The 19,856-nt window shown below is 41.6% G+C and overlaps 1 protein-coding gene across 3 annotated transcripts in view; it reads right to left on the reverse strand.

The window, feature by feature from the left end:
• Positions 1 to 19,856, reverse strand: part of LOC147022026 (integrin alpha-8-like) — a 156,951-nt gene that overhangs the window by 111,378 nt on the left and 25,717 nt on the right. For all 3 annotated transcript variants that reach the window (XM_085892579.1, XM_085892578.1, XM_085892577.1), the window contains 4 exons: positions 11,188 to 11,294; positions 5,224 to 5,350; positions 4,078 to 4,139; positions 1,633 to 1,678 (listed from right to left, as the gene is read on the reverse strand). In XM_085892579.1, coding sequence (XP_085748705.1) covers positions 1,633 to 1,678; positions 4,078 to 4,139; positions 5,224 to 5,350; positions 11,188 to 11,294 — 342 coding nt within the window. The remainder of the gene's footprint in view (positions 1 to 1,632; positions 1,679 to 4,077; positions 4,140 to 5,223; positions 5,351 to 11,187; positions 11,295 to 19,856) is intronic.

A 19,856-nucleotide genomic window follows, 5' to 3' on the forward strand; every position in this document is an offset into this window, starting at 1 on the left:
GAAGAGGAAGAGGAAGAGGAAGAGGAAGAGGAAGAGGAAGAGGAAGAGGAAGAGGAAGAGGAAGAGGAAGAGGAAGAGGAAGAGGAAGAGGAAGAGGAAGAGGAAGAGGAAGAGGAAGAGGAAGAGGAAGAGGAAGAGGAAGAGGAAGAGGAAGAGGAAGAGGAAGAGGAAGAGGAAGAGGAAGAGGAAGAGGAAGAGGAAGAGGAAGAGGAAGAGGAAGAGGAAGAGGAAGAGGAAGAGGAAGAGGAAGAGGAAGAGGAAGAGGAAGAGGAAGAGGAAGAGGAAGAGGAAGAGGAAGAGGAAGAGGAAGAGGAAGAGGAAGAGGAAGAGGAAGAGGAAGAGGAAGAGGAAGAGGAAGAGGAAGAGGAAGAGGAAGAGGAAGAGGAAGAGGAAGAGGAAGAGGAAGAGGAAGAGGAAGAGGAAGAGGACGAGGAAGAGGAAGAGGAAGAGGAAGAGGAAGAGGAAGAGGAAGAGGAAGAGGAAGAGGAAGAGGAAGAGGAAGAGGAAGAGGAAGAGGAAGAGGAAGACGAAGAGGAAGAGGAAGAGGAAGAGGAAGAGGAAGAGGAAGAGGAAGAGGAAGAGGAAGAGGAAGAGGAAGAGGAAGAGGAAGAGGAAGAGGAAGAGGAAGAGGAAGAGGAAGAGGAAGAGGAAGAGGAAGAGGAAGAGGAAGAGGAAGAGGAAGAGAGAGAGAGAGAGAGAGAGAGAGAGAGAGAGAGACACGAGCAGGGAGGATGATAGGAGAGGCGGTTGGGGAGGTGTTGGAGAAGTGGGGAGAGAAGAGAAAGAGGTTTTACAGTAGACAGGATAATAAAGAGGTAAATATCAGGGCATGCAATGAATATGTAGTTGGAAAAGAAGGTGTTCTGGTCAGTGATAGGAAAGAATAATTAAACATTCTGCTATAATTGCCAACATAATGACTATATGGGCCTTAATAACATAAAGGGTGAGGGAAATAGGGGAAAGAAAAAACATCAAGAGGAACAGAATGGTAACTTCCTCTTTGTTCATATGCAGCACAAGGCTGTGGGGTAGCATCATTAGCTGAGGGCACAGCTGTGCCACTGAAGCAATGCCCTCTGTATGTTAGGGCAGGAATTTGAAATTTGTTCATGGTGCCAGCGATAGCTCGCCTTTCTTCGTGAAGGACACCATGGAATCTTTTATGTCCACCAATGAATACTGGCAGATGGGACTCCGGTTGAACGTCCATCCGAGGGACAGCACACACATTGATGAATCACCTTGGCTGTGAAACACCAGGATGACAGTTTCTATGTGGGTCGGGATTCAAACCCAAGCTGGACAGCTGAGAGGTGAGTGTGCGTCCCTCTTTGCCACCCTGTCAGCCCAGAATGGAAAGTAATAAAAGGCTATTTATGTGCTCAAGAAAACACATGTGGATCAAAAAAAAAGACAATTGTATGAGATGTACAGACAGATGTCCAACTGATGTGTGAGTGAAACATCATGCATGACGCTATTTACGAGACGATTGTTATGCACATTCAGTCCAGGTATTTTCTAACTGTATGAATGATGGTTACAGCTTCACCAACCACAAAACAACGAAACAACAACGAGGCCCAGGTAGAAATCAAATGAAAAGTCGTTTTCTATTGTCGACCTCACCTTGCCAGAAGAAGCTTCCAGGCCCTCCGAGCACGACCCTCCCATCCTGAAAGGCAAACCACATAGAAGTATTCAGTTTGATAATGAGAGTAATATGCTCAGCTGGTATTTTCTTATCCCATTACTCGTCTCCATTCTATACTCTCATATCAATCGTTTCATATATTACTTTTTCTTATCGGACATTCCATTGGGGATTGAAGAAAGAAATAAAAAAAAAGAATCAGAAGACGAAATAATTTTATCTGCTGAACAAAAATAATTTTATCTGCTAACTTCAAAGTAAGATTTGAGAGATTTCAAAATATTTCATTATAATTTATATATAAATTAATCATCCGGAAGGTTTTCTTTTCTCCCAATTAAAATAATGACCATTTTGGAACCATAAAGCAGGAAGAAGTTGGACAAGTCTGCTTTTATTCTGGATCAATCTTCCCACATCTACATCTCTCCCTGCATGCTTCATTCTGAATATTTTTTTATTCGTTTAATGAAAGACAAGCTTTCCATTGGCACGAGTCTTCATTCAAAACATTACTCTCATTTTCCTTTTATACAATGCACCTCAAACAAAAAAAACAAAAAAAATATCCCTCACTCTTCTAAATACAGCGTCAGTGGAACTCTGGGAGAAGTATTCGGAAGAGAGTGGTGACAGCGGCTGCCAGGAAGTTCCTGGCGTGTCACATCCTTCAACTCCTCCCTTGAACCTGAGATGTTCACGGACTTCCTGATGGCCGTTTGGCCCAAGGGGCAACCAGAAATACACTTCTGGTGCTGAATATGGCAATGCAGATCTACAGGGTCAACGCCACAATGTTGGGTAACCAAGAAGAGGTGGTGGTGGTCTTACACTCAGGCGCACAAGAGCAGCAGCTGAATCCTGAGCAACAACCAAAGTAATCCCCAACCCAAAAGTTACCAAATCAATAAGCTCTAATTGATGCCCTCCAAAAAAGACAAGAAAGGAAGTGGGGGAATTATTTATATTACTATATGTATGTACAGTTTGCATGTACATTGGTTTCATATCCAGTCAGTGAATTACTCACCAAATGTCATGGTAACCAAAAACATTGTTGTGTCCATTTATCAGAGCTATAGTGATGGTGTGAACACTTGTATAAACACAAGAAAACAGCTCGTTTCCAAAAGAATGGGGATAAAAACAGCAGCATGTCAGTCGAAAAGAACACCATGGAGGCTGCACGTGGAAAATATTAATTCGAGGTGACCCCACCCAAAACCAGATGCGGCATCGCAGCGAGCAGCTCATTGGGAGAGCGGCTGAAAGGGAATGAAGAGGGAAAGAGCGAAAGATGCAACCCCATCTAAGCAGGAGTTCTGAAACAAGCATTCCCAATGACACATTTGCTCTTTTACTTATGAGCTAACCAATGAACCCCTGATGTAGCAGCGGGTCGAGAGCGTTGAGCTCATTGCCCACTGCAGAGCCAACTTTCAACTATGAGTAAAGATGTTTATTTGGTGAGATTCATTAATTAATCTCCATGCAGGAAATAAGATGATCAATACAGCAGGCATGCTCTCTCTTCCACCCTCACTTGCTCTTTCTTACTCCTCAGCCATCTATCTGTTATTCTATTGCGAAACTTTTTTTTTTTTTAAAGTACAGAACACATTGTTCCGTCACCCTCCTCTATTGTTCCAGCTGGGTTCGATGCAGAATGTTACTCCTTGGGGACTTCAAAATAGCACGAGTTCCTCCACCAGGCTCAGTTGTCTTTCTTTCTCAGGTATGCCTTGTTCTGGCATCTCCATACCACTCTAATTGATCTTTACTTGTATGTGATGGAAACATTCTGTAAATGCTGTTGTTGCAGGCATCCTATTGGGCCAGTGCTAGAACTGCATGCTGGAACTGCAAAAGTGTGGCAGAATTTATTGGTCATCAAAAGTTTTACTCTTTAATTCTGCAATTCCAATCTTACTTCCTTCAGGGGGCATATGGAAGATTAGGTAGTATGGACATTTTGGAAAGTTGATAAGTATCAACAACTTATCGGTAGTTTGATATTTTTTCAGTTTATTTCATTTTTGCTACGAGTCAACACACCCTCGACCATGCAGATGCAGACACACTTGTAGCATGCAGATGGACCATGCCAGACCCAGAACAGGGCCTTAATTAGCATGAGAAAAAATAAAATAAAATATAAAATAAATAGAGTAAACTTTTTCCTTGGCATCTGTGGCACTATATTTAAATAAAACATGCCATTTTATACAGCCACTTGGCTTTTCCTCAACTCCTTCCCTCTCCTGCCCCTCTTGTCCCATACCCCCCTTGATGTACATTGTTCGTGAACTTTAATACGAGCCTCGACAATGTATACAAAAAAATAAAATGAAAAAGGTTCTGTATGCACATCTGAAAGTCATTGTGAACGCATAACATGAACACAACAGTTGAAGCCTTACCTTGGTTATTTCAGAACTGAAACCCGCTTGACATGAGCCTTGACCTCCTGAACCGCCACGAGCTACAGGAAGGAGCACGGCACAAGTAATCGTCGCTATCATTCCAGAGACAGCATCACTGTGTGATAATATCCGAATGACCAAAGATGGTAAATTTTAAACGATTTACAAAAAAAAATCTCCTAAAATGATAATAATCATCTCAAGACACAAACACCTGTAAGTTTTCCTCCAGGTAATACAAGAAGACAAGTATGTGCATCCAGCCTGTATCACATCCCAATCTAGCGCTCCGACAAAACATAAATAATGCCTATAGAGCAAACTAAGATGTAAATTAAGTGTCAGACAAATGAAGATGATTACAAATAAAGTGTGAGAAAGGGAGAAGGGGAGAAGGGGAGAAGGGGAGAAGGGGAGAAGGGGAGAAGGGGAGGGGTGAAAGAGGGAAGATGGAATGGAAAAGGAGGGGAAAGAGGAAGCTTTTGCTTATGTGCATTCTAAACTCTGCAAACAAATGTAAACCCACATAATTATTATAAAGTTTGCACATAGGGTAATAATACAACACCATCCCTTTCATGCAATAAGGCACATAGGACTGCCAAAGCAGTTTCATTGGCAAGGAGTGCGATCCTGGATGGGTCACCACTCCGACACAGGGTACCCCAAATGGTTATTACCCCAGTACACTGGTACTTATTTCACCAACCTCGGAAAGATGACAGGCTGAGTCAACCCCAGCTGGTGTTAATTCAACAGCTGACAGGGGCTTGAACTCAGGACCCTACGGTCCCAAACCAGCCACCTTAACCGCTAAGCCAACACCAGGCTTGTAGATTAATGTGAGAGAAATTTTGTCATTGGGTTATTCAGAGGATTTCTCATTGTTGGCCGATTCGTTTGGCTATTTGCGGGATGCAAAAATCAGTTCAATGTTGGTCTTGAATATTGACGTATTGTTAGTTAGTGAATAATAAATCATGCAGACAGGATGTAATCAAATGATTCAAACCGTCTGTCTGAGCATATTCAATGAGACTGATAGAACAGCCAGCTACCCCTTTGATGCTTGTTGGGGAAAAAATACATTTGCAACCCAAGGCACCACATTAATCACCAGCAATGCAAAGGGATTGTGCTTACAAGTGCGACAGGGAGCATATTCAGCGTAGTGGGAGAAGTTGCCTACGACCAAATAGCACGTGCCAACGGGCTCACGTTCAGCTTCCCCCAGCTTGTAGGTCCGCCATGAGTAAAGAGGTGCACATGCCTACAAGACCCACCACACAGTGCGATAAAATGAGTACATCTAATGTGCATCCTTCAACAACACCATTGGAAAACTGACATGGCCAAGCAGCACCACTTTGTAAACAACCGTTGGAACAACGTATGCATCGTGAAAAACATGGTTAGGGAGGTCTGCATACATTTTAAAGACATAATGGTTAATTAGCTGACCCTATCAGGCCTGTTTCCACCACATTGTCTGGCTAAATCTGGTGAATGCTATCATCCAATAGCCAACCATGACACTCATAAAATCCCGTCTTTTAAGTTGAGGATAACGCTCAAAAACCCAATCAGGAAAAACATAATGGAAACAAGCCACAAGGGATCCATTGTTTGGCTGTGGTTTCACAAAGCATAAGGAATGGACGATTCTCAACCGTTCATGGGAAGTGCATAAGGAAATAAAAAAATGTGGTTGGTTCTTGGAAAACAAATTGAAGCAACGTATAACAACAAATTAATACAAGAAGTCATCTTCGCTTTATCATTGACAGTGATAGAAATATGTTTTTTTGTATTTTCTACACAATCGGGAAGAATTATCTCTTTTAGAATTTAATAAGTGGCCGAGGTTTTAGTACAGCGGTTAAGGTAAAGATTGTTCACAATTTGATATAAGTATAAAACTCTTGGTCTGTAATGAAAAAAAAAATAGTGAAACGTCCGAGATTGGTATCTGTCCCATAAAATATAATCTTCCTTAGTAACCAGCTGAATATTTTTAAACAATCTTTAAAATCATTATTTTTATTAAGAGTTGAAGTGCTGTGTATACCTGAACAGTGGGCACTGTAACGTGTTCGATGAACTCCCAAGTTTTGAGATGTTTTCCAGGTCATAACTGATCGGAGATTTTCATGTTTTTTTACTTACGAAATCTAAAGATTTCGGAAGTATATTAATGACTTCCGTCATCTGTTTGTGTGTTTGTTTGTGTGTGTGTTTGTTTGTTTGTCGGCACAATAACTCGAGAACGGAAGAAGCTACCAATGCCAAATTACACCACGTTATTCAGGAGGGTGATGGCTAGCGCTGATTAGATTTTGGTCAAAATTGGTCAAAGGTCAAGGTCACAGTGAGGTCAAACATAATTCCGTAAATTCACGTGGAGAAATGGAGTATTTTTGCTTCGCTCGACGTTACGAGTTCGTTTTAACTTCGATTTTCATTTTGTCTTCGGTTTTTGTGATCGCTTAGGACACTTAAAACTCGGTTGTCGAAATTCTGGTAAAAATCGGATGTTTTGGAGACGTTTTAAGATTGTATAAAAAAATATTTCACTCGATGCGTCACGGGTTGTCCCATGATGCAGTGCGCTCGAGCAGACGCATCGTTGAGTCACGTTAAGGTTTTCCGTGTGCGCGCTGACGGTGTTTTCGATAAAGATGGTGTTTAAAAGTCATTTTTTTATCCCAATAAAGGTTATCGTCACATGCCTGACTTGCTAAGCCATCGGATTATGTAAAGATTGTTGGTGGATGGCCGAATATTACGGTTTTGTGACTTTGATAAAATAATATTAAATGAATGCGTGGAGAAATGGAGATTTTTGCTTCGCTCGACGTTACGAGTTCGTTTTAACTTCGATTTTAATTTTGTCTTCGGTTTTTGCGATCGCTTTGGACGATTAAAACTCGGTTGTTGAAATTCTGGTAAAAATCGGATGTTTTGGAGACGTTTTAAGATTGTATAAAAAATATTTCACTCGACGCGTCACGTGTCGTCCCATGATGCAGTGCGCTCGAGCAGACGCGTCGTTGAGTTACGTTAAGGTACAATTGCATGGAGAAATGGAGATTTTTGCTTCAGTCGACGTTACGATTTTTGATGGTTTGGTACAGAATCATCGGAGTAACTTCTGGTTTGCGTCACTACCTTCTCTCGAGACAGCATTTATTAGACGAGGTCAGAGGTCAAGTTATAAGTACCAGTCTATGACTGCTTGTTTGTTTGTCTGTCGGCTCACCTCCAGCCCAAACCGCTCAACCGATCATTCTGAATTTTCAGAGATTAATGTCACCGACCCTGTGACAGTCCGGCAAGTTTTGTAAAATTTGGTCGACCAAAAAGGTCTACATAGGCCAATAAGCTAATTTGAGCCAAATTTTCTAAAACCCTCAAATTTCAGCCGATTGACATGAAATTTGAAGACCACTTGCATTTTAGGTCACTGAACTCAACCACCTATTAATTTTGAGGTCAACATAGACCAAAAGTTCAACATATGCCAAAAGGTCAATACAGGCCAAATTTCTAAAATCCTCAATTTTCATCTGATGACTTGAAATTTGAAGAGCATTTGCATATCATGTCACCAAATTCAACAACCTATTAATTTTGAGGTAATCATAGGCCAAAACGTAATCAGGCCATTAGGCCAATTTGGGCCAAATTTTCTAATATCCTCAATTTTCATCTAATTGACTTGAAATTTGAAGAGCATTTGCATATCAGGTCTCCAAATTCAACCACCTATTAATTTTGAGGTGAACATAGGCCAAAAGGTCAACATAGGCAAATTTGGGCCAAATTTTCTAAATCCTCAATTCTCATCTGATTGAGTTGAAATTTGAAAAGGATTTACATATCATGTCACTGAATTCAACCACCTATTATTTTTGTGATTTCCAGACGTGAAAAAGTCAACAAAGACCAAGAGGTCAACATAGGCCAAATTTCTAAAATCAATCTTAATCCAATTAACTTGAAATTTGAAGAGCATTTGCAAATCAGGTCACTGAATTCAACCACCTATGAATTTTGAGGTAAATATAGGCCATAAGGTCAAAATAGGCCAAAAGGACAATTTGGGCCAAATTATATAAAATCCTCAATTTTCATCAGATTGACTTGAAATTTGAAAAGCATTTTCATGCAAGGTTGCTGAATTCAACTACCAATTAATTTTAAGGTTTATTTTAGGTCAATTTATTTAAAAGGTCAACACAGGCCCAATTTCTAAAATTGATAAGGCCGAAAACTAAATTTATCACTATATCTCAAAAAGTTGTGGACGAGTTATGACAAAACAAGGTGGATGAGTTGAATAGGTGACAAGAATACCGGATTGGATTTTGGTTCAGATCCAGCCCATCAGTGGGATACAAAACGTGAACTGTTTCAACTGGCAGAGGTGTGCGCTTTACCGAGTGCCATTCTACTTTGTGCTGTTTTGCCAAGTTGTCACTCTACGAGTGATTTTTCACTTGTTTGTTTGTCCGGGCGATATCTCAGAAGCTGAAATTTGGGGACAAAAGTGAATATGTGCTTTGGCAAAAACAATATTTAATTTTTGATGAATCAATCAAATGAATAATTACTTAATTATTATCGATTTATTAATTACTTATTTATATTATTTCTCATCTGGGCAATATCTCAAGCACCTTTTGAGATCGGAAGCTGACATTTGGACATGACAGTGACCAAGTGATTTGGCTATAAAGAGTATTTTTGATTTATTGATTCATCAATTAATCAATTTCTTGCTTACTTGTATGGGCGATCTCAGCCATCCTTTGAGCGAGGAAGCTGAAACTTGGGGACAAAAGTGAAGATGTGCTTTGGCAAAAACATTATCTTTTGATTAATCAATTAATTGATAAATTACTTAATTATCAATTAATTTCTCACCCTGGCAATATCTCAGGCATATTTTGAGTGAGGAAGCTGATATTTGGACATGACGGTGACCATGTGATTTGGCTATAAAGGGTATTTTTTATTTATTGATTAATCAATTTATCGATTAATTATTCATTTTTTGATTAATTACTTAATTTTCAAAAAGTTACAGCTTTGGATGAAACAGTGGTGGTTTAGGTATGCTATTAGCCAATTGATTAAGAAATTAATTATATTACGATTATTATTTATTTAAATTATGCAATTAATAAATGATTGTACACCGCACCTTCCCAATTCCGTCTCCATGCGCTGCAAGGTGGCATCGCCGGGCGCCGAAGGCGCCCCGGCGATGTTGCATGCTGGAGGTTTTGTTATTTATTTATTTGGCATGGGGGTGGTGTACTTTGAATGTACCGCTACTTGTTTTTGTATACAAGGTCAGGTCTCATGGAAGAGCGAGAATATTACCGTTCAACGGATCAGGATCCTTACCGTTCCGTTCCTTACCATTCAAATTACCTTACTGTTCAACGGATCAGGATCCTTACCGTTCCGTTCCATTCAAATTACCCTACCGTTCAATGGATCAGGATCCTTACCGTTCCGTTCCTTACCGTTCAAATTACCTTACCGTTCAATGGATCAGGATCCTTACCGTTCCGTTCCATTCAAATTACCCTACCGTTCAATGGATCAGGATCCTTACCATTCCGTTCCTTACCGTTCAAATTACCTTACCGTTCAATGGATTAGGATCCTTACTGTTCGGTTCTGTTCAAATTACCTTACCATTCAATGGATCAGGATCCTTGCCGTTCAAATTACCTTACCGTTCAACAGATCAGGATCCTTACCGTTCCGTTCCTTACCGTTCAAATTACCTTACCGTTCAATGGATCAGGATCCTTACCATTCGGTTCCGTTCAAATTACCTTACCATTCAATGGATCAGGATCCTTGCCGTTCAAATTACCTTACCGTTCAACGGATCAGGATCCTTACCGTTCTGTTCCTTACCGTTCAAATTACCTTACCGTTCAATGGATCAGGATCCTTACTGTTCCGTTCCATTCAAATTACCCTACCGTTCAATGGATCAGGATCCTTACCATTCCGTTCCTTACCGTTCAATGGATTCGGATCCTTACCATTCGGTTCCGTTCAAATTACCTTACCATTCAACGGATCAGGATCCTTACCGTTCCTTACTGTTCCGTTCCTTACCATTCAAATTACCTTACCGTTCAACAGATCAGGATCCTTACCATTCGGTTCCATTCAAATTACCTTACCATTCAATGGATCAGGATGCAACAGAACAAAAGGAACAGTAGAAAAAGGGGGGAAACACAAACAGCAGGATTGAAGGATAAAATAGAATGAGACTTGGAAAAATGAGGGGCAGGAGAGGACACATGAGGTGGACAATATGGATCCAGAAGCAAACACTCAAAGGTAAAAATGGAAATTTGGAAGAAGTTGGGCTTGTTTGTTGGGGTGGCAGGGGGGGGGGGGTTGGTTGGGTAGTAATTTGATGTAAATAACGAAGGAAAAACTTAAATGTTAAAAGTAAAAACACAACAAGGTTCAAGTAAATAATGATGGAACATCGTTAAATTCACAATCTCTTTAACCTTTCTTCCTGTTCTAAACATTCCTGTTTCCACTCATTAAGAATAATGTTAAAGGAGAAGAAAAAAAAACATTTAAAATCACAATTTTACAAAATCCAGGCATCTCGTGATTCTTCAGTAAAAACAGCGGTTAAATAAGCGAAGTAATAAAAGAAACATGGAAGGTCGTTCATAATGGAAAAAAATATAATAATATATAACCGGAACTCCTCGGACAAAGTTTTATGGTTCCTTTTGAAGTAGTTTAAGAGAAAATGATCAGAAAGACATGCATACATACATACATTGTACAAACAGAATAAGCATATTATTACACAAGATATATAGTCAAAATGTTTTTCTTAAATTGTGATGGAATGGTCTTGTAGGAGGAAAACACAACACAGAGGTTACTGTTTCTCGATGTAGTTTCAAGTCAGTGTCACACATATTTCCCTGATGGAGTTATCTGCAGCTATTATGATCGAAGCCATATTTTTTGGCTCTGAAACTTTGGGCTACCTCTTGTAATATCAAGTTTACAACAACATAGTGGAGATGCAGTTTCACTGACCAGCACTGTGCTGTCTTGACTTCGAACGGAAGCTCCAAACCACTGATGGGATTGGAATTCCATTTGTTCTTGTGGAGCATCTTTCCGAAGGAGTTGGTACCTGTCACCTGCAAAGTGAAAATTAAACATTCAATAAGAAGTGAACTGTAGACTCGTATTGTTAAACTTGTGCATGAATATTTAACTCATCCTTGCTTGTTAAAAGTTGTGGTTGTACTCAAGTATACATGCATTATTTAAAATAGATATTGTTTCACTACTAGTTTCGTGCTTGTTCCAAACTGCTCGTCTCGTGCACCGTTTCTCCCCACGTTAAAAAAAACAACCCTTTAAAACGTAAGAAAATGTGTTCAAACCATCTGCTTCTTGTGTGTGTACCATCAATTTTGGCTCATTTGGGCGACTATGGGGAACGGTAAAGAATAATCACTGAACGCAGTGAAGTAAGAGACCGTTTGGCCATTTCCAGAGACGAAAGGTCCCAGCGCTGAGGCATACCGTGTTAACAGAGCCTCAAACGTGACAAAATATACAAGTTGGCCTGAAATTCACTTTACCCCTCCTGAGTGAAGCATTTATTCTTAAACCCTTTTAATATACAGGTTTTATTGGACAGTACTTACAATAATTGATCAGTCATTGTATCTGCATGATGGAGTGCATACAGCTCAGCTACTCTTCGTGAAGGACACCATGAGGTCTTTAATTTTCTTTCTTTTCAGCTTGCATTTATCAGGTGGGAAGGGTACTGTTTTGGTTTATTATTATACCCAAAACAAACTACACCTCTTACTTTATGGACAGTGAAGCAGACGGCCACTGGTGCTCACACATCAGGCAGCTTCGGCTTTAAGGGACACGATTTGTGCCTCACTGCTCCATCAAGTTAGGAGGTCTAAAACAGTCTTAAACTAGAGGGGGAGCATTCGGTAGAGTGCAAAACCTCCGCCGTCAATACTGCTGGGTCAGTTAAGTGAACCTGATATCCTATTCATTGTAGGTCAAAACGGATCAGACTCTACTGAACCACGATTGAATAAACTAAGCTACATCGACACGCATGTAGAAATGAAAAAAAAAAAAAAATCGAAATTTTTTTGAAAAAAAAAGTTGCAAAATTTCTAATTTTTTTTTCTCTAATAAATTTTTTTGGGGGGGGGTGGGTGGAAATCACTTAAAACATGAAGAAATGCAAAAAAAAATTCAAATATTTTTCAAATAAAATGAAATTTTTTTGAAAAAAATGTTGCGAAATTTTTTGGTTTTGGTTGGAAATCACTTAAAACATGTAGAAATGCAAAAAAAAAAAAATTCAAATATTTTTTCAAAATGGCCGCCATAGCGGCCATATTGGACTTTGGACCAAGTCCAAAATCTAATGGCATGATCCTTGGACCATACCTAATCCCCCCATCAAGTTTCGTCGAAATCCATCCAGGAGTTTTTCTGTAATACTGTTCACAAACAAACAGACAAATAAAAACCAAAAGGAGACCATGTGTGACTTCTGTAAGGTCACACTGAGGTGAACAGAGCTGCTATCCACCAGGAGCGACTCCTTGAGGAATATCTGCCTACGAGAGATTCTGATGAGAATCGTTCTACAGAGTAACCATGAAAAATGTGTTTGCCTCATAACGTCACCAAATGACGTCATGTCTCAAGCTTGACATATCTAGAAAGCACTCATCGAGGTGTTCAATTTGAGGTACTACACGATATGGTTCCTAAAACTTGAAAATTTGACCTTGGGGTCAAATATGTTTGACCTCAGGCACTAACCATGAAGGTCAAGGCCAATCGCCACCAAAAACGAATCAGCTGAGCGCCAGACCATATACTACATTCCCATAAAGTTTGGAGACGATTCGATCAAAATTACTCAAAAAATAAGGGTTTCGTCGACTCCCCTGATTTGCGACAAAGTGACCTTGACCTTTGACCTTGACCTTGACCTTCAAAATTGTGCGCTGAAAGGGACCTCTATAGGCCTGATATGCGAAGTTACAAAAATTTCCAATGATAACTGTGCTCTGCAGAATTTTTTTATACGTGATTACAGACAAACAAAAAAAAATAAAAAAAAACATACAAGCTGACTAACATATCTTGCAAAAACTTTGTTTTGGCAAGATAACAAACAGACAGGGGTGAAAACAGTAACCTTCGTCCATCTTCAATGGTGGAGGTTAACAAATTACATTTGCATGATCACAGGTAAATGATGATGTGGCAATTCGTCCTGATGAGCTCATAACAAGAGCGAAACCATGGTTGGCGACTCCACTGTCCTCGACTTGTGACCTTTAAATCCTTGGTCTTTAAAATAGACTTGAGTATGTTCTGCTGAAGCCTTCTGGGTTGGAGGTGAAGTGGTAAGCATACACACATGGCATTATCGATATATATATATACATATACTGGATATTGTTGAGGTTCTCTGAAACCGGCACTCCTCTTAGGCAATGGCAAACAACATATATTGGCCCCGAGAGAGTTATTTCATGAGTATCCGTTTCAGATAGCCCGTCCCTCATTTCTAGTGGGTATATGGGAAAAAAATGCATGGAAGGGCTTTTTGGCAGGTCTTATATCCCATTCTTGATTATTTCATCTGTTTTATTTTACTATATTTCATGCATGACCTCTCAATCATGCATGTATGCCACAGACCAGACCGCACAGTGACAGTCTCATTTGCCTCCATCACAGCAGCCTTGTTTGAACTGCACGCCATTCCCCAACGACCATTTCATTCCAACCTTCGCCGTACTCGGACCCCAACGCTGCAACATTCCTGCAACCACCACAATGCCTTCCCAAAATTCCCCACGACATCAGACCACAACCCAAGCTTGCCTATGCTAACCATCGATGCCACAATCTAAACGACCACAATCAGGTCAGGTCAGGTATGGGAGCATGTGCCAGAACAGCGCGTCGCTGCGTCCACTTTCCGCCGGTACTCCAGGGGCCTCTGTCTGGCCATCCCCCAGGCACATGCCAGGCCCATCCCCATCTCCTTGAGAGGATGGTCAACCTGCTGCAACCATGAGGAACGTGGTTGGCCCACTGGCCTCCTCCACTCACGACTCCCCCGCTAAGAGAATCTGGTGAGCAGGATCAGCGTCAGGAAAATGAGCCACATGTCCATACAGCCGCAACTGACGTTCACGGACTATGCAGGTAACAAATCTAATCCGAGTCTCTCTCAGCAACCGCTCGTTGGACACAAAATCCGACCAGCGATAGCAAAGGATTCTCCGAAGAGACCTGGTACCAAAGGAATTAAGTCTCCATCTCAGATCCTTGGTCAGAGTCCAAGTCTGCATCCAAAGAGCAAGACTGGAAGTACCAAGGACCTGAAGACTCGGACTTTTGTCCTCCCGCACAGGTACCGGCAGCGCCACACCCCATGATCCAGTGAATCCATGACTCCACAGGCCTGACCCAGACGTCTATTGACCTCTGACTCACAGCCAGCAGAGACATGAATATCACTGCCAAGGTAAGTGAATCTCTCCACAACCTCAACATCCTCACCACAAGCAGACACAGACAGGACAGCAGCATCCAAGGTGTCACCAAAAGCCTGGATCTTAGTTTTGACCCAAGAAACCCGGAATCCCAGCGGCTCCGACTCCTCATTCAGCACCTCGAGGGCCCCCAAAAGGATATCTAAAGTCTCCACAAAGATGAGTGCATCATCTGAAAAATCAAGGTCTGAGATCTTGACATTCCCAAACGATGCACCGCAGCTTGATCTCTCCGACATCCTCGCTAAAATCCAGTGCATACAAGTGCTGAAAAGTGTGGGGGCCAGTACACACCGCTGACGAACTCCAGTAACAACTGGTGACCACAATCACCATCATTATTTTGTCGCACTGCAACTGTGCCACACTACTGCTGCCATAGCTCAACCAGTCATCATTAACGACCACCACAACCACCTTTAGGGACCAGTGGGGATGAGGGGGCATGCTCAGATGGGGCGCACAATCACCCAATGCTGTTCTTGGAGCTCTGTTGCATGGCAAAGTGTGGAGCAAATGGGGCCATTTCCAGTGGAAAATCTTCACCGGGGCGGGGCCAACACAGTGGTTCGAGTCCATGTGCCAATGTAGGCATGGGGAAACACCCATTGCTCCACCAGTTCTGCTCTCAAGCATCACCCCCGCTGGAAAATGAAAAAAGAGCTCTAATCTGGCCCGCCCTCTTCTCTTCTCTTGCCTGCCTGCTGCCCACTTACCTGCCCTTCTCGAATATGGCCCAGCCTTTCTTGTTTCTGGAGTCACGGAGGGGTGGAATGGAGAGCCAGACACCAGACCGAGCACCACCTGAGTCCATGAAACAATTACACGTACAGACCTCTCTGCACTCATGTTAAGCCTATCCTCTCACACCTTCTTTCCTTCGTTTCCAAAACCCCCCTGACACATCATTACACCTTCCGCTCTGCCTCATCACACCTCATTTTGCACCTCCTCATTCACACACCATAGACACCCCAGTTTTCTTCCCTCCTACCCTTCCTAAGCGACTGGGTTGCGTTGATCCGTTGACCACACCAGGTACAAAGAGATCGTTTACACCTCATACTTTCTTTTATCTTTCTAGCTGTTCTAATTTCCTCGGGTGTGTGTTTGATGGTGCCCGTCATGTTAGCATAATTAAGATTGTAGAAGTTTAATATCGGTTTAACTCTGCCCTGTGTCTTCTTTTTTGCATATACAGTCAACTAGGCAGAAGTCGTCACCATCGGGACCGAGAAAAAAAGTGATGACTTAGACATGTGACGACTTGCGCGTATGCGAACATTCATGATGACTGTGGGGTGAAGGATGAAGTCGCGCGTGGCCTGGACACGTACGTATGAGAGGGCGCAACAATCTCTAAGCCGGCTATTGTACCAAAAGGGAAACACAATCCTCGGGGCATAGGTGAGGGTTCATTGGTGAGTTGGAAAGTGATCAAGCAAAGATGGAATTCATGAATCACTTTATCAAAAGTAAAGATAATGAACAACTGTAAGACAACTCATATACCATCGGTGATGGTATATGACAATCGACAAATGTGGAATGAATGGCTGTTCGAATTCATTAATTGGAATGAATGTAGAATGAGTTTTCATATGGAATGAAAACTCATACACCATCGACAAATTACATGACACAGTCATCGTGGTGACTACCACTCAATACCTATGTGAAAGTGAGTGTGGTGATGTACAAAACAAGCCAATATATAACCATGATCGGACTTCACCACTTAGCTCGATCGATCCTTTACTCCTTCGCCAGAAACTGCATTGCGCAGCCTGTCTATGTCTTCAGATGCATGTGGGACGGCGCGCTGACTGAGCTGAACGCAGCGCAGTTATAAAGAGCCTATCACTGTCGGTGTAAACCAATGAGCGCGCATCACAAGTCCATGAAATCGGGCTTCTCACGAGGTAGAAGTTCCGTGTGACGAGTTAGGCGTGGTAATTTACTTGAGTTTGTATTACGCGGGAACAGACAACATCTGACAACTTGGACGAAGTGAAGACTGAGAGATGACGACTTACAGACTTTATTCAAAGTCTGTAAGTCGATTTAACATTAGATAAATTCGGGACTTTTTGACACTGCCGACTTAGGCAAAGTGAAGAGTTACATGCTGCCGACTTACGCCTCGTCTACTATTGCATTTATTTTGTCGCACCCTACAAATCCTTGCTTTCCCCTGCTGTTCATATTGCTTGTAGTAAAACCTTTTATTGTGCCACATGCCCTTTCCTCACCTTAATAATAAATTGCTTATGTTATAAATGTATCCAGCTCATTCTGTCTTTTCCTCCATTTGGGTCAGTATGGTCCACGCGTTAGTTTAGCAGGGAAGTTCTACCCCACCGATTTGGATCTTATTAGCCAGTGCGCACTTAGCAGCTGTGCTCGACTGCACCTGATACGATAGGTTCCACGCAAGTACGCATCGAGGGCACAAAACTTACTTGGTACGGTCAATCCACCGGAAACGGTATCACGCGAAATAGTGTAACCCTGCCAGGGTTGGCAGTACCAATTGGCATTTGTGGTTGCCTTGCAACCTGCCGGCACACGGAGTTATACGTGCCTGGCGGCCTCAGGACCAGGCGTTTGGGAGGGGAAGGGACCCGAGTGCTTCCCTCATGGCAACCTCAAGTCCTGGATCTGCAACAATATATATATATATATATATATATATATATATATATATATATATATATATATATATATTTGGCCTGTGTTTGTTTGTCTGTCCTTTATGCAGGCACAAACCGTTTGACCTACAGTTACCAAATTTGGCATGGGAACCTCTTATAGGATGAAGAATGGGAACACAGAGTCAGTCAGCCTATTTTTTTGTCTGTCCTTTATGCAAGCGCAAACCATTTGACCTCAAGCTACCAAGAAAACCATTTGACCGAGAGCTACCAAAAAAAGGAGTGCAGATTGCATGGGATCTGTAACAACACTGCATTGATTGTACCTGCAACATGAACAAGTGTTCGATTTGGCACAATTCCAGATTTTGGTACATTTTTCCCAAAAATCAGTCCCATCATTTTCTGGCACATCAGGTCCCGTCATGTGCATAATGGTTGTTACAGTGAGTTAATGTGGCAATGTTTTTTTTGCAGTTTTCAAAAATCCCAACAACTTTACCATGCCGCAAAAGAAACAGGCAAAGTTTGGGCAGATCTACATCAGCAGCCAAAAAAGGAAAAAAAAAAAAAACCTGGAAGCAGGAAAGCTCACAAGAAAGATAATCACGTCTCAAAGCTGACCGGGAAGGACATGCAACAGCCAGAGCAACAAAAATTTAAACTGGGGAAATAATGTGAAATTTATCCCAGGCAATGCCGGGTACCTCAGCAAGTATTGTACATACAGGGTGACACGGAAACATTGAAGCAATGGAATTGTTTATGTTAATGCTAAGCACTGATATTCGGCATTTCTTTCTTTTCAATTTCAAGTGTTAAAAATCATGAAAATATGGATCATTGCTCAACAAAGGTGTGTTGTTGCAGAGTTATATTTTTTGCAACTCACTTAAATGCTTCAACCTCAAAGGGCAGTCAAATAACAATTATGTGTTGATTAAGCTCCTTCTCCAAATGGGATATTCGTTGTTTAGTGAATAAGTGAATTTTGAAGTACGCGACAAGTGACGAAGGTAAAAAGCTCCAGAAGTACGTTGTTAAGTGAATTTGGAAGTGAAGGTGTGATACAAGTCAGCAGTTCATGTTGTAGGCCATGCACTGTCTGAACACCAGATCATGCAAAGATTCATGATGAGGAGCCCATTTTGTCTGAATCCCGAGTCTTATCCATGCTTTGCATGAACAGGGAATTTGCAAGCATAAACCATATACCAGTTCTTTCAATGTAACCTTCGGTTTGCCCAAGCACTTCCTCCCTCTCTGATATACCACACTGTTCGCAGAGCGTCGGTGCCGCCGAAGCAGCTTCCTGATCAGTGAGAGCAAGGGTTATACTGTGTGGTTTGCCATTGCCTTCCCAGCAGTAGTTAGGGTAGGAATTTGGAATTTGGCCATGGTGCCGGCGATGGATCACCTACTCTTTAACAATCATCCGAGGGATGGCACAGACATTGATGAATCATGGGGATAACAGTTTCTAGATGGGTCACGATTGAAACCCAGACTAGACAGCTTGGAGGCGAGTGTGCGTACCACTTGGCCATCCTGTCAACCCCAAGCACTTTCAGCAGGTGGCAAAAAAGAGAGAATGAGGTTGTGTTGCATTTTTTTATTAACTTTTTAAAGGATAACAACCAGATCGACTGACTCTTATTGAGTGATGAGGAAAGCTTTGCACCAAGTGTATTTTTTTTTTTTAATAAGCAGTGCTGCAGGTGTTGGTTTTCAGAAAATTTCCAGCAGCTATATTAAAAAAAAACCTTTTTAAAATCAAAAAATTGTGTGATGTGCTGTTTTTCAAAAATGGTGTCGCAGGGGCGTACATTTTTTTTGTGTGTTTTTAAAGATGAAAGAGGCTGCACATGCAATCTCACTGCTGAACCCCTTGTTCACATTCTTGAGACATTCCTCATAATTTAATTACGTCATTGGTAAGTTCCTTTGACGAACATTTACTTTCAACAGGATGGAGAAATATCCGGTACAGCCCCACGCGTCGAAGAACCTTCCGTAACAATTACACCTTCTTGAAATGGTCAAAGCGTCGCTCCATTTGGTGACATTTAATACCCTGCATGACATCCTGATGTAACCATCCCAGACTCTTTTCTGTCGGCCTATTTTTAAATAAATGTGCACCAAAATAGGCCTTACACATGACAGGAAGGATAACATTCACGCAACAGTAGTCAGTACATCTCAAGAAATGTGTGAAATGGCTTTGTAATAAACCTTTATGGTCCTGGGTTGCTTCTGATGGAGATCATTTGAGGGATATTATTTTCAAGACCTAAACCTAAAATGTGATGAGACAATATATGCAGGAGTTTGAATGGTTATCCTCAACACACACATGCAATGCAAGTCAGCATACGGATGTCAGTGCGCCGTCACTCAATGGGAAAATGTCACTGAAGCACAGTCTTCGTCCATGGTCGGTCCTTTAGCAGTAACTAAGCTTGATATTGGGCTCAGT

This window comes from Eptatretus burgeri, chromosome 8, assembly GCF_056783735.1.
Source record: "Eptatretus burgeri isolate ZD-2024b chromosome 8, Ebu_testis_v1, whole genome shotgun sequence".
Lineage (NCBI taxonomy): Eukaryota > Metazoa > Chordata > Myxini > Myxiniformes > Myxinidae > Eptatretus > Eptatretus burgeri.